The sequence below is a fragment of the Rhynchophorus ferrugineus genome, unplaced genomic scaffold (genome assembly GCF_030347505.1).
Source record: "Rhynchophorus ferrugineus isolate W39M unplaced genomic scaffold, kcgeb_rfMv2 rfM1, whole genome shotgun sequence".
Lineage (NCBI taxonomy): Eukaryota > Metazoa > Arthropoda > Insecta > Coleoptera > Curculionidae > Rhynchophorus > Rhynchophorus ferrugineus.
In genome coordinates this window covers 8,629,746-8,642,713 of record NW_027472580.1, presented here as the reverse complement: position 1 = coordinate 8,642,713, position 12,968 = coordinate 8,629,746, and the positions used below count along the sequence as shown (strand labels likewise).

At 31.3% G+C, this 12,968-nt stretch overlaps 3 protein-coding genes across 5 annotated transcripts; all 3 read right to left on the bottom strand.

The window, feature by feature from the left end:
* Window positions 1–77: 77 nt before the first annotated feature.
* Window positions 78–1,657, bottom strand: LOC143203371 (uncharacterized). Its single transcript, XM_076415478.1, has 5 exons — window positions 1,518–1,657; window positions 1,266–1,466; window positions 803–967; window positions 537–701; window positions 78–473 (listed from the first exon to the last, which is right to left on the bottom strand). Exons 1-5 carry the CDS (start codon window positions 1,557–1,559, stop codon window positions 201–203), a joined length of 846 nt encoding a protein of 281 aa, XP_076271593.1. The 5' UTR covers window positions 1,560–1,657; the 3' UTR covers window positions 78–200.
* An 847-nt stretch (window positions 1,658–2,504) lies between these two features.
* On the bottom strand, window positions 2,505–7,296 carry LOC143203187 (uncharacterized). Of its 3 annotated transcripts, XM_076415340.1 has the most exons (6): window positions 7,145–7,296; window positions 6,918–7,082; window positions 6,148–6,321; window positions 4,773–4,952; window positions 3,463–4,718; window positions 2,505–3,115 (listed from the first exon to the last, which is right to left on the bottom strand). In XM_076415340.1, exons 1-6 carry the CDS (start codon window positions 7,247–7,249, stop codon window positions 3,088–3,090), a joined length of 1,908 nt encoding a protein of 635 aa, XP_076271455.1. In that variant the 5' UTR covers window positions 7,250–7,296; the 3' UTR covers window positions 2,505–3,087. The 3 variants fall into 3 exon arrangements, with proteins under 3 accessions (XP_076271455.1, XP_076271440.1, XP_076271447.1); XM_076415325.1 differs by having other exon boundaries at window positions 2,505–4,718; XM_076415332.1 differs by having other exon boundaries at window positions 2,505–4,718; window positions 7,165–7,278.
* A 1,601-nt stretch (window positions 7,297–8,897) lies between these two features.
* Window positions 8,898–10,727, bottom strand: LOC143189132 (uncharacterized). The gene is made up of 4 exons (XM_076393815.1): window positions 10,539–10,727; window positions 9,994–10,122; window positions 9,475–9,662; window positions 8,898–9,182 (listed from the first exon to the last, which is right to left on the bottom strand). The coding sequence occupies exons 1-4, from the start codon at window positions 10,654–10,656 to the stop codon at window positions 8,931–8,933; spliced, it is 687 nt and encodes a 228-aa protein (XP_076249930.1). The 5' UTR covers window positions 10,657–10,727; the 3' UTR covers window positions 8,898–8,930.
* Window positions 10,728–12,968: the final 2,241 nt, after the last annotated feature.

The window sequence follows — 12,968 nt, the reverse complement described above, 5'->3', positions numbered from 1 at the left end:
TTGTTAATATATTTTATTTTTTAATGCTATTAAGTATTATTTGCTCTAATTTTGCATTTGTAAAAATGTGTATCGTCTGCAACTATTAAGTTATCTTTATTTAACAAGCCACATGACATACAGTAGATCAAGGTATTGCATATGTATACTCTTTTTATTAAAAATAAATAATATTTAGTATTATTAGTGGCCTACGTATGTTAATATATTTTGGGTCTTCTTCTTTTTAATAGAAAAACGATTACATTAGTGTTGGCTATTTCCAAGTTCACGTATGGTTTGTTGTGAAAGGCAAACGTATCAACACCCAGTATTGCTTGATGATCGTGTTCAAATTTCCTGTCTAGATGTTCCACAAGCATTCTTAGAAGTAGATCTTTATCGTCTATCCATAGATACAATTCTGGCAACATTTTTTTCAGCTCTGATAACGTTTCTTCTGGGAAATCTGCAGATCTGTTGATATCTTTGATCTAATTAACAATAATAAACGAAATTAACAATACAATTAACAGAATAATTAAATTCATACTTACGTTAATTTTAGTCTGTATCACATCAACATAACTTGGTGTCTCGGACGTGCTGTTTTTAATTATAATGCGATATAAAATTTGCTGAGAGTGATTTTTTGGTATATGAAAACCCTGAATACCGTCCTGATATTTCGTCAATAAGTCGTAAGAAATAGATGGTATTTTCTATCCAAAAAATACGTCGAAAAGACAACGCTTTAATATATTAAACATTAAAAATTAAATTAGCCTTATTCAAAGTGAATACAGAAAGTATAAATACTTACATAATTTGCATTGATATTTTTAGATATTTTCAATTTGTCATTTCCTTCACTAATATTAATTATTCTAATTCTAGCAGCAATGTTGTCTATGTTAGGGTCGTCCTTAATTGTATTCAAATATTTTTCCATTGTTTTATCATCTAAAATTGGTTGGCCAACTGAAATCTACATAAAAACCTTTCATTATCATATTGTCAAATATTGTCATTTAAATAAAAGTTTGGTTAGGATATAAAAATAGTTATATGTCAATGTCAGTTTTAAACTGGGGAAAATATGATTTATATTTTATATCTGTAATATGATCATACTAACAAAAAATTAATTATATAGATTATAATATACATTAATTAAATCATTCGTCATTTCTGGTGTTTTTATTTATAAACAGTGCCATCTATAGACAGGCGTGTAAAGTTAAGGTTGTTATAAATGTCAGAGATACAGTAGAAGTTAAACTTACTTTCGCTACAGGCATGTGTACAATGATTTCCTCTACTTGTTTATTAGTTTCATCGAGTCTCTCAGAAGAAGCGATAATAGAAAAGTTCATGTTAAATTTTTCAATTAGTTTGACAAACTCTTCGAGGCTATCGACGTCTATTGCAGTTCTGGCTGTCATTATTTTATCAGAGTTGAATTTTTTCGTGTTAGTAGAACAGCTCTAAAATGTATTTATTTATATGGATATATTTTGTTGCTTTTAGTTACTTACTATTATTTCAACACAAAAAATCAACAGAAAATATATCATCATGGTGATGTTTTTTAAGATTTGTATACTATTGAAATATTATGGTTATTAAAATGGATATAATTGTTACTGGATGATATTGACATGGAAAGGTTATCGATTTGACCTCAATTTTTACTAACTATAGACAATCACTTTTGCTTTGTTTTTTTTTGACAGCGTAATATTGACATTTAATTTCTAATAACGTTCAATAATTATATGAAATATTGAAATGAAATAATACTGTTAAATAAAACTTTATATAGATATTGTTCTTATCGTTTCAAAATAAATTTAAAAAAAAGTTCAACAACACGAATATTAAGAACAATGTTTTGTGTTCTTCCTCCGGTAATTGCTATTGAAATATTTTTGTGATAGTGAAGTTGTTTGTTTAGAACGACAACTATAAGTAAGTAAAATGGTTCAGATATGTCTTAAAGTTTAGTATAGCGATTTTTCAAAATGATCGTTTCTAATTACAACCCAATTTTAGCAAATAAATAAAATTTGATCATGAATTGAAAAATTAGGATATGTTATGTGATTTGTGACATGCTTTCCATACAATCAATTGATTATATTTAAAAAAAAACGTAGTGCAGTAAAGTAATTCAGTTATATTGGCACATTAGAGTGAAATACAATAACATATTTGAGTTAAGGTTCCAGTTAATAATTTAACTAAGGTTATTTTTCTCTACTTGGGTTGTTACTTTCTACACAACATTGGTTCATTTCTACATTTTATAAAATTCCACTTAAAAAATAAGTAACATAATTCTACACCTGCCTTATTTTCCTGATTTGATTCCATTGAGCATATTAAAGAGGAATTGAGGAAACATTTTAAAGGCTGCATGAGGAAGGACGAACCAAACAGTCTTCGTCTCTCTTCTATAGGTGTTTCTACTATAGATCATAATTTTCGAGCTTATGATACTCTTTCAAAATAATACAAATATATGTTTAAGAAATTTCATCTATTGGTAACATTTCAATAGTAAATAAATTATTCAGCAGCAGAACATATGATTATACACATTATGTTTCAATAACAATAATTGGTTCATTATCAGTTACAATACTTGTATCAAGAATAGATGTAGTGGCAGCAATAGTTGAGGTGGCAGGAACATCGATAATAGTAGAAACAGTGGGCGTTGCAGGAGTTACAGGATACATATAAACAGTGGGAGTCCTGTTATTATCATCACTTGCTATAGTAGGAGCAGATGATTCTGTAGTGGTATCAGGAACAACAGGATCAGTAGATGGAGTAGATAATGTAGGATTACCATCATTGGAAACAGCAGAAACAGCATTGGGATCAACTGTAATATTTGTTGATTGTGTAGATATGTTGTAAAAAGTGTTGGCAGCTAAAATAGAAGAATCAGCTGTAATATTTATAGATGTATTGGGAGCAGTGTAAGTACTAAAATCAGTTGTAACATTTGCCAATAGCAAATATATATTGGAAACAGAATGGGAAGCAAGAACAGTAGGTTCAGGTGTTGTAGTAGCTGCAGGAGTATTGTTATTATCGTCAATTGCTATAATAGGAGCAAGTGATTCTGTGGGAGTAGCAGGAAGAGCAGGCTCAGTAGGTATTATAGAGTCAGGGGTTATATTTATAGATGGCATTGATATATTCGAAACAGTATGGGAAGTGAGGGTACTGAAATCAGCTGAAATATTTGTTAGTGCCATAGATATGTTGTAAAAAGTGTTGGCAGCAAAAATAGAGGGATCAGCTGTAATATTTAAAGATGTATTGGAAATAGTGTAGGTACTAGTGTCAGCTGTAACATTTGTCAGTAGCGGAGACATATTTAAAAGAGAATGGGAGGCAATAACAGTAGATTCAGGTGTTGTAGTAGCTGAAGGAGTATCATCATCTGTTATAATAGGAGCAGGCGACTCTGTGGGAGTAGCAGGAAGAGCAGGCTCAGTAGGTATTATAGATATACCTGTATGTGCAGCAGGATTAATGGAGTCTGCGGTTATATTTATAGTTGGAATTAATATATTCGAAACAATATGGGAAGTGACGGTACTGGAATCAGCTGAAATATATGCTAGTGGCATAGATATGTTGTAAAAAGTGTTGGCAGCAAAAATAGAGGGATCAGCTGTACTATTTAAAGATGTATTGGAAATAGTGTAGGTACTAGTGTCAGCTGTAACATTTGTCAGTAGCGGAGACATATTTAAAAGAGAATGGGAGGCAATAACAGTAGATTCAGGTGTTGTAGTAGCTGAAGGAGTATCATCATTTGTTATGGTAGGAGCAGGCGACTCTGTGGGAGTAGCAGAAAGAGTAGGATCAGTAGGTGGCATAGATATATCAGTATAGGAAGTAGGAGTAGTAGAATGAACTATTATATTGATAGATGGCATAGATATATTGGAATCATTACGGACGGTGAGGATATTGGGATCAGTCGTACAATTTGTTGGTAGCACAGATATGTTGCAAACAGGATGGGTAGTAGGAGTAGAGAGATTGGACGTTATATTTATAGTAGGTGCATAAGGAACATCAGAATTTGTGAGATTGGTTGCAGTACCTATAATAAAAACATCAGGAGTAGCATAAGCAGTAGCAGCAGTACCAGTGATAGTGTTACTAGCATTGTTTATAGCTTCTGGAGGCAGGACAGCGATAGTGGAAGGGTCAGCTTCAGTCATGTAATCAGAAGCAGTATTAAGAACAGCAGTAGTCACAGGAAATTCAGTTATAGTAGTGTCATCATTGATAGTAGAATCAGCAGTTCTAATTAGATCAGTAGTAGAAGTAGGAAGAGTAGTGCTGGGAATCAATAGGGAATACTGGGGATTAGCAACCGTAGTAGCACCAACAATCGCAGCGGTACTTGAGCTATTTTCATCATAGAACTTCAATCCAAATATAAGAATAGAATAAGGCACGCGTTTAGACATGGAAAAATCGAATTTGAGTTCTACCTTGAAGTCATACTTGAAATAGGAGCCCTTTGGTTCTTTGTTGAGAGCAAATAATTCAGTATCAGGGTATTTTGTCGATAAATCTTCTATTACTGCGGCTGCTATTCGGCCATTGTTGTTCTTATATAGAAGATAGAACCGAGCTAAGTCGCCTAACATAGTGCTGATCATGTTTGTATCGATGTGTCCTTGAAAGTTAGTGATGGTAACCTAAAACATAAACCATGATATTTTAAAACGATTTTTTTTAGAATTTTGATATACCAGATGGGGTGGGAATATAGTTGAATACGATGGTAAAAATTGCATGTTTTCATCGTATTTCAGAACAGTAACTTTGGTTTCTTCGTTTTCGCGCAACAGTCGTATAGTCTTCGTTGCATCTTCGTAATTTTCAACGTTGATGGTTTTGTTCATAAAATATACACCATCAACAAAAAATATCTGTAAAATGAAAGAATTTAGATACGCAACAATTATTACTTGCAACAAAATATGTTAATCAAAATATTTTTCTCCAACTTTTTCTCATTTTTGATTACATAATCCAATCTTATCGAAGAAATATGATCCAATCTTCAATCCATTTTTGTACAATAGAAATTGACCACAATCTCAATCTTAAATTTAATGCCTGTTTGAGACTGAACCATGTTCTGAAATGTTTTAATGTTACTCGAATAATAATAAATAATTATGCTTACAAAAACGAAAGGTGTTGTCTGAAAGTTCGTTGAGAGTTTGAGCTGAGTTTTCGTCCAATAAGTCTTTAATTAATTAATATTTTTTGGTTCTTTGTCATTGACATCAAAATAACCACTTCTAAATCGTTGAAATTAAAACCGAAAGTTGATATGATGGACAAGTGTTAGTAAAAGTTTGTAAAAGTGCCTTTGGCAGTAGATATCTTGAAATCATACATCAAAAAGAACTAATACTAAATAATACTAACGGAAAAAGTTGCTTTATGTAAAGAAGTGGCCAAAATATCGAATTTAGCAACTTGTACTTTAATTCAATGATTTGTGTAATGTTTCTATGAAGTGTATATTCTTTCTGCAAAATATTTTGCATTCAGGTGGTTTAAAACGTTACTATAATAATTATAATTTTTGTTTTGCTAATTTGGAGGAAGAATCCAAAAGAATGATTTTTCTTCTTTATGCCTGACTTGCTTAAGTCAAATACTTAGGATAGATGGATATATTTTATTTTCTGTCAATTAGGATCTCTTATTATATGTAGCGCCCCCTATAGCGAATCTACTAAAGTAAGAGTTATTAGAACTATTACCAATTATTGTTATACACGAACCTAATCATGAAAAATCAGTAACTTATTAATGAAAATGACTTTATTAGTTTTCATATTAGTATAATCAATGATGATCAAAACACTTTTCCACGCTTTTGAAGGTGAAAATGAAGAAGAGCAATAAATTTGACAGTAAATTTAATGATAATCCAATCTACGTAATTTAGTTAACTCAAAAATTGAATAAGGAATGAGTCGTACTTGCAGATATAGGTCAACTTTAGCTTTGTACATAGCTGTGATTATTATCAGGTAGGAACAAGACTAGTTGTCTAAGAATTTGCTAACTAGAGACCTATCTATTTAAAATAAAAATTATATTTACCTTCTGGTGTTTATTCACTAGACCTAATTGTATAATTTCTCCATTTTCATCATATTTGGCACTGGCCAAGTCAATTTCCAAACCCGGGATCATTTTTGAACTGTAATATTCCTCATTGTTGTTGAAAGTGTCTGGGATACTACCCAAAGTGGCTGTTTTAGTTGGTTCGGCTAACTGTACAGTAAGATAAAATTAAAAGATTGTAATATATAATTGTGAAATAGTAATTGTTAATTCGCTATCGTTCATTTAATATTGAAAATTTCTTATTTTATTAGAATTGGCTCCAAATCTGGAATAAATACATTTGTGAATGTGCAGTTCACGTATAATCAGATCACAGATGTACCATTAACAATAAATAATGCTATCATTTCATACAGCAACAACATGTAAAAATAAAAGGAAAAAACTGCTAAAGTCGTCGGTTGCCAAACATATGCAAAATTCTTCAAAGCAATAGTGATAAGAGGTTTGACATACGTTTGACATACGTTTGACATACGTTTGACAACCAGACGATTTTGACAGGATAGTTCGGTTAAACGTTTAAATATATCAGACATCAATGGTCTCTTTTTAACTAGAGTAAAATGCGAAGGAATATATTGTCTGATTCTAAAACGAATTTATAAATTGCAGCAGGCAATACATTAAACATCTTGATGACGTATGTACAAAAAACTTTGGATACACCATATATAATATTTATTTCGTGAAGTACGTTTTGTTTAAATTAGTTCACATTAATGAGCGTCTGCTCTACTTACATTATGTAAAAACAACTCTATTGTTCTGATTTCGGTAAGGTCCCCATTGGAGTCTAGGATGTTTTGCGATGCCACCAACGTCACGTTGGATATGTCATCGGTACTGATGGTTCTAATAAGCCTCTTTATAAATGTTAATTTGTGCGCCTCGTACTGATATCTTAGCTGCAACATGGAATATGATGACTAGGGCCTTGTTCATCGTTACCGCTGTTTGCTTATCCCACAATTCGAGCGAAAATATCACCTCTATCAGAAAGTTGAACTGATACTTCCCCAGCGTTAAAACACAACGTTATTAAGAACGAAATGGCTATGTTAACCCGGAACATATCGTATCGACAGACTCGTAACGTTTTCTTCCGTTCACTGACCAATAAATAGTAGTGTTAACCTTAAGGTCGAATTTTGATAACGCCAAATAAGAACCGATATAAAGTAATATTGATAGAAATTGAAATTACTAGATCCAAGTAAAATGTTGATATTACACAATCAAACAACATTATTTTGTTTATAATTAAAAATTTGATGTGTTTTTCTAATATTGCGTTAATTGACCTTAATATTATATTCAGTAATCATTGTAATTACGACTAAAAAGGATAATTTTTAACAGTTTAAATATATTAAAAAAATTATTGTATAATAAAACCACTAAGTAGTAGTTCTTTTTAATTCCACTTCTACTAAGTGATAAATTGCGCATTAAAAGAGTTCTTGTTATGGTCGTTCCTGATGCCGCCCTTCTTCAGACCGTGCTTCGAATCATCAACTCGTCGTTGTTTTTGATCAAAATTGAGCTCGCGCGGCACTTTGCACAGAGCTTTCTCGTACCCAAATATTGGTGAATGATATGATATTCGTGAATGATATTCAGTTGATATCTTCAGAGTGCTATTTCAGTCAATTTCAATTTACGGTTATTCAAAATCATTTTGTGGATTTTTTTAGTGTTTTCGTCCGTACCAGCCTCTTTTGGGCGTCCACTGCGTTCACCGTGTTCGGTGCTCATTTCACCACGTCTAAACTTAGCATACCAATCCTTGATGGTTGATTTTCCTGAGACAGTGTCCGGAATCTCGGCATCAAGCCAAGTTTTTCCTTCAACTGCATTTCTTCCCTTCAAGAAGCAATATTTTATCAACACGCGAAATTTCTTTTTATCCATTTATTCGCAATAACAAAAGTTGTTTCACCCAGAATGCTATAATTTACAAAATAATGATCTGACAGCTATCAAAATTATATACGCATCTTTTGAGGGTTAGCGCTAACTAAAAACATATGGATTTAATTATAGTAGCACCATCTATGTGTCAAGCCGGGAAATGTTCAATTGACCTGTTAACTAAGGTAACTCGTGTCACACTTAGCTAATGCGCCAAGATTTTATAGCGTTTTATAGTGGGTGTAGGTCTTTAGCTATCTGCAATATTTTTTTTTAATATTAATTTTGAACTTTTTCGTTATATAATACGTTTTCAGAACAAAATGTTACAATTATTATATTAAGAAAATGAATGATAAGTGACGTATTTTTAGGTTAAAGAGGTTATAAGAACTATAACGGAGGATGATGCATTTATTTTCAGTATAATAAAACAAAAATATAGAACTTAGATTCTATTACATTAAAGGTATTAAAGAAATGTGAAATGCATTAACTTATATTTTATAGATTTAAATTTACATATTCATATTAAAAATATATGTTAATAGAAATCGGTATATATTGTTTCTATATATACTTTTTAATATTTTACTTAATTTTATTTAAGAATCTTTAAAAGAGTAAATAAATGGTATCTTAAAAATGGTAGAGATCTGAAGAAAAGTGTTTCGGATAACTCAGAAGATTTATATTGGATTTATTGTGAATTCTATTCAATATCTGTTCCTTATGGCAGAACATTCACTGTTATTTTTAAATCTGCAAAATATATAATAAAATAAAACTATTGAAACAATTAACTTTTTATCAATGTAGCCATATATTTCAACACGTTCACATTATTTATATCTACTTAAGATCTTTTTCTGATCTTCGGCATCCAATTGGTTAACTGGCACACACACATTTTCCTCCTTTTCTTTAGCTTTGGTAGCGTTGGTTACTCTCTCTATGATATTGCTGGGAAAGTTGGCGATTCCAGAAAACACGTTCTGTACTGCGATATTCCAGTATCTTTGAAAGAGCAAATATGAGGTTTCTGCACTCAATGGAGGAACGTTGCAGCGAGCGTATGGATCATATCGTGGATGCTAAAAATCATACACACATTCCTTGTTAAAGAACTATTAAGTGCTGTTGTTAAGGACACTGACATCTGCAATTTTTTTTCGGGATTGGTTTCAATCATTGTATATTACTATAGCTGAAGAGAAAATATTAAGAACAACTATTCTAAGAAGTAAAATCAATGGAGAGTCGATGCTGATTGTGAACTGAACAGAAATAACTAGAAAAGTGGGTCATTTCTAGATAAATCCAAAAGATCAAAGTCTGCGTGAGTTAATGGAACAGGAAGATATATGAGAATGTTGTGTTTTTTACTGTGAAAAGGTCGCTTTCGGCTTCGCATGATGGCGGATCCCATTTGTCGTTCTTCCTGGGTTGTGGTGCCTTGAAGGCGGTACAGGCCGAATAGTATAGGTCCTGCGTATCATCACCATTGCCCCATATACCCATGTCGTAGGTCACGTAAACTAATGATGCGGCCAAAATTGATTTCGCACCAAAACCTGTAAAATTATAAAAAAAATGAACTGGTAGTTAAAAAAGAGTCGTATATATATATATATATATATATATATATATATATATATATATATAACATATATATAATATGTATAACATCTTGGCAATATAATAAGGAAAATAATAGTTAACAAAAATATAATTATTAACTCACTAGAACAAAGGTGGATAGATTTTGTATGGCTACTTATAATATGGATAGTGCCTAATTAAATTTGAACAATTACAATAAAAGTGCGTTTTAACAATAAACAATGTAAAGAAATGGGATTTCTATTTTATATCCACAATGTTTAATATTTAGTAAAGACTTACCGAGGAATTTCATAAATCCATTGGGTTTCTTTTTTGGAAGATCTTTAGGACATACTTGTGGAGGACACATTTTACGAAGCTCACTTCCAGTACATATCTTAATTCTTTTCGGCTTTGGTTTACATATTGCTATTTTAAAATGAAAATATAAGTCATTAGTCACCATCATTAATACTAATTTTTAAACAATTTGAAGCAGTTATCAACTAATATAATATTAATTAAAACCATTAATATTCTATTAAAATATCAGATGTAATATAGTGTACAATATAAGTTATACACTCGAATTAAAAAAAGAAATTATAGGTGGTATTTGTTTATATTATAATATTATTATAATAATATAATAATAATAATATTATAATATTATTAAGTTTATATATAATTATAGGTGGTTTTTTCAATTTGTCTAGGGATACTGGTCTTTTATGATTCTTTTATATAGGTTTCTTTGTAAAAGTGTATACTAATCATATCTTATGTAAGATACAATAAAAAATAATAGTTAGATGATCATAGTAGTATACTACAGAGTCACTTACGTATTTTTAATTTTGGTACACATTCCTCAGGTCTGGTCACCCTTTGGCCTGTTGGCTGTTTATATACTAACACATTTGATTTTTTTATACAATTCTCCTTATTTTTTGGGGATGTCATATTGGAAATTTTGATGATACGAGCCAAAATACGAAATAAATTACGCTCCTGTCAAACTTGACAGTTTCCACTATTTTGATGAGATGTATATTTACAAAGGTAACGATATTTTAAAGAAATTATATTTTTAGAGGTAAGTCTTAATATATTAAATAAATCAGTACAACTAGCGGGTAAGTTTCATATGGAAACGTTGTTAGATATAATTTATAGATATAGATATTTCTGTTATGTACAACGTGGGGAAAATGTCTACCATTTTGATTACCTATAATTTTACTCAAAGAAAAGATAAGTAAGTTGGGTTTTCATAAAAAAACTTATTTTTTTTCGTTATGATTGAAAAATTATATCGGCTAAATGGTAATCGTGATTCGATACACAACTTTCGGCTCTTTTTAAGGCATTTGTCATGACATCCTGCAACATTTGAGGATGAATTTCTTCAATTTCTTGAGGAATATTGTTTTAAGATGTTGAATCGTTGTTTATTCACATAAACTTTTGATTTTCAAAAACCTCGTAAGAAAAAGTCTAGTGTCGTTAAAACCAGAGATCTGGCTGGTCATACTAAATCGCCACTTCGCGAAATAAGCCTTCGTCGTTGAAAAACCTCATTCGATAATTGAATTGTTGAACGAGCTGTGTGTGCTGCTTGCTGAAAACACATGTCTGCTAGTCCTTGCTCTTCCATTTTAGCAGAAAATTTCAAATCATGTTTTGGTACAGTTCAGCAGTAACAGTAACTGCAACACCTTGGTCATTTTCAAAAAAATAGGGAACCAATGATGTTTCCAGCACATACAGGTTTCCACATCATACAGGTTTTTTTTAGTGAATGCAATGATGTTTCATGAATTAACTGAGGATTCTGTGTTCTCCAAAACCGATTGTTCTGTTTATTGACGTGGCCATTGAGAAGAAAATGGGCTTCATCGCTCATTATCAATTTAGACGGAAAAATTTCATTTTCACCAGACAAGCACTAGGATTGTATTACTGTACTCAACTCGTTGATTAGGATCTCTCGGTGGTAATTTTTTCACCACATTGAATTTTGTACGTGAACATTTTCAAATCAGTTTTCAAAATTTGCCTTAAACTGCGTGTAGAAATGTGTAACTGGTATCTCTGATTTGATGTTTCCGGAGACTCTGTAACAGTATTGCGTACCAGATTCACATTGTCAGTGTTACGAGACGTCCGTTGTATTCCAGAACGAGGCCTTTCTGCTGTCGTAGCGTACTGTCGAAATTTTGAGTGTAAACGATAAATTGTGGTTTTGTGAGACACTGGACGATTAGGAAATCTTTGACGCAATTTCCGCTGAGTGGCAATAATGGAACGATTATCTTTAAAAAATATTGTCACAATTTCTGCTCATTCTTGTGATGTATATTTATCCATGATAAAATTTGAATGTCTACACAATAGAATAGTTAGAGCAAATCTGAGCTAAACGTCACATAACCAAGATAACGCGCAATAAAAATGGTAGCCGGACTTTTGCCCCACCTGTTATTTCATGAATGAATAATGAATAATTATAAAAGCATGAGTATTTTTAAGAATGCTAATTGTTATAAAATTAAACATAATATTTGCCAATTGTTTATTTTGTAAAATAGTAAAATCAGGTAGTAAGTGACTGGCCCGATATTATTCTTTATCAAGTAAGTCCTTTAATTCTTAATCACTAACTGAACCTTGTCGGTAGTATAGGTTGCTCTTTGCTTCATTTCATTCAAAAACATTCGGGTTTCAAATTTAAACTTTCGACTCAAAAATATTATTAAAATATTTTTTTCCTAAAAATATGATTTACTATTTAAAGAAATAAAATTAAGTGAACTGAAGTAGTATATGCTTGAATATATTCTAATCACTTTTGCACTTTTACCTAAAAAGACTTTTACTAACAAAGATTAGAAAAAGAATTAAAATATTTTCCATAATTTTTTTTCATTTTTCTGGTAACATGACGACATTGTGTCGAAAGATCGATTTTAATTTGTCAGCTATCCCTTTTGGTACATTTCGAAACAGTGTGCCAGACAAATTATTTTGCCTCAATTCGAACAAGTGGTAATCAGAAGACGCTTTGTCTGGTGAGTACGTTGGATGTGATAGAATTTTCTATTCGAGCTGCACCGGCATTTTCTTTATAATAATAGAATGATCCATTTGTCTCTCCCAAGCAGAGAATGTTAAATATCTTGGTATACACTTAGATCGACGTGTAACCTGGAAGAAGCACATACTCTCTAAAAGGAAACAACTTGGACTCAAATTATATCAAATGTATTGGCTCA

Excerpts from the sequence above, each read along its gene's own strand:
- LOC143203371 (XM_076415478.1), bottom strand. The coding sequence starts at position 1,559 with ATGATGATATATTTTCTGTTGATTTTTTGTGTTGAAATAATA. Across the intron at positions 968-1,265 it reads TACACATGCCTGTAGCGAAA|ATTTCAGTTGGCCAACCAAT; the intron begins GTAAGTTTAACT and ends GTTTTTATGTAG. Across the intron at positions 702-802 it reads AAAATATCAATGCAAATTAT|AAAATACCATCTATTTCTTA; the intron begins GTAAGTATTTAT and ends TTTTTTGGATAG.
- LOC143203187 (XM_076415325.1), bottom strand. The coding sequence starts at position 7,249 with ATGTTCCGGGTTAACATAGCCATTTCGTTCTTAATAACGTTGTGTTTT. Across the intron at positions 7,083-7,144 it reads GTGATATTTTCGCTCGAATT|CTAAGATATCAGTACGAGGC; the intron begins GTGGGATAAGCA and ends TCCATGTTGCAG. Across the intron at positions 6,322-6,917 it reads TAGAGTTGTTTTTACATAAT|TTAGCCGAACCAACTAAAAC; the intron begins GTAAGTAGAGCA and ends CTTACTGTACAG.
- LOC143189132 (XM_076393815.1), bottom strand. The coding sequence starts at position 10,656 with ATGACATCCCCAAAAAATAAGGAGAATTGTATAAAAAAATCAAATGTG. Across the intron at positions 9,663-9,993 it reads TGGATTTATGAAATTCCTCG|GTTTTGGTGCGAAATCAATT; the intron begins GTAAGTCTTTAC and ends ATAATTTTACAG. Across the intron at positions 9,183-9,474 it reads CCGAAAGCGACCTTTTCACA|CATCCACGATATGATCCATA; the intron begins GTAAAAAACACA and ends TATGATTTTTAG.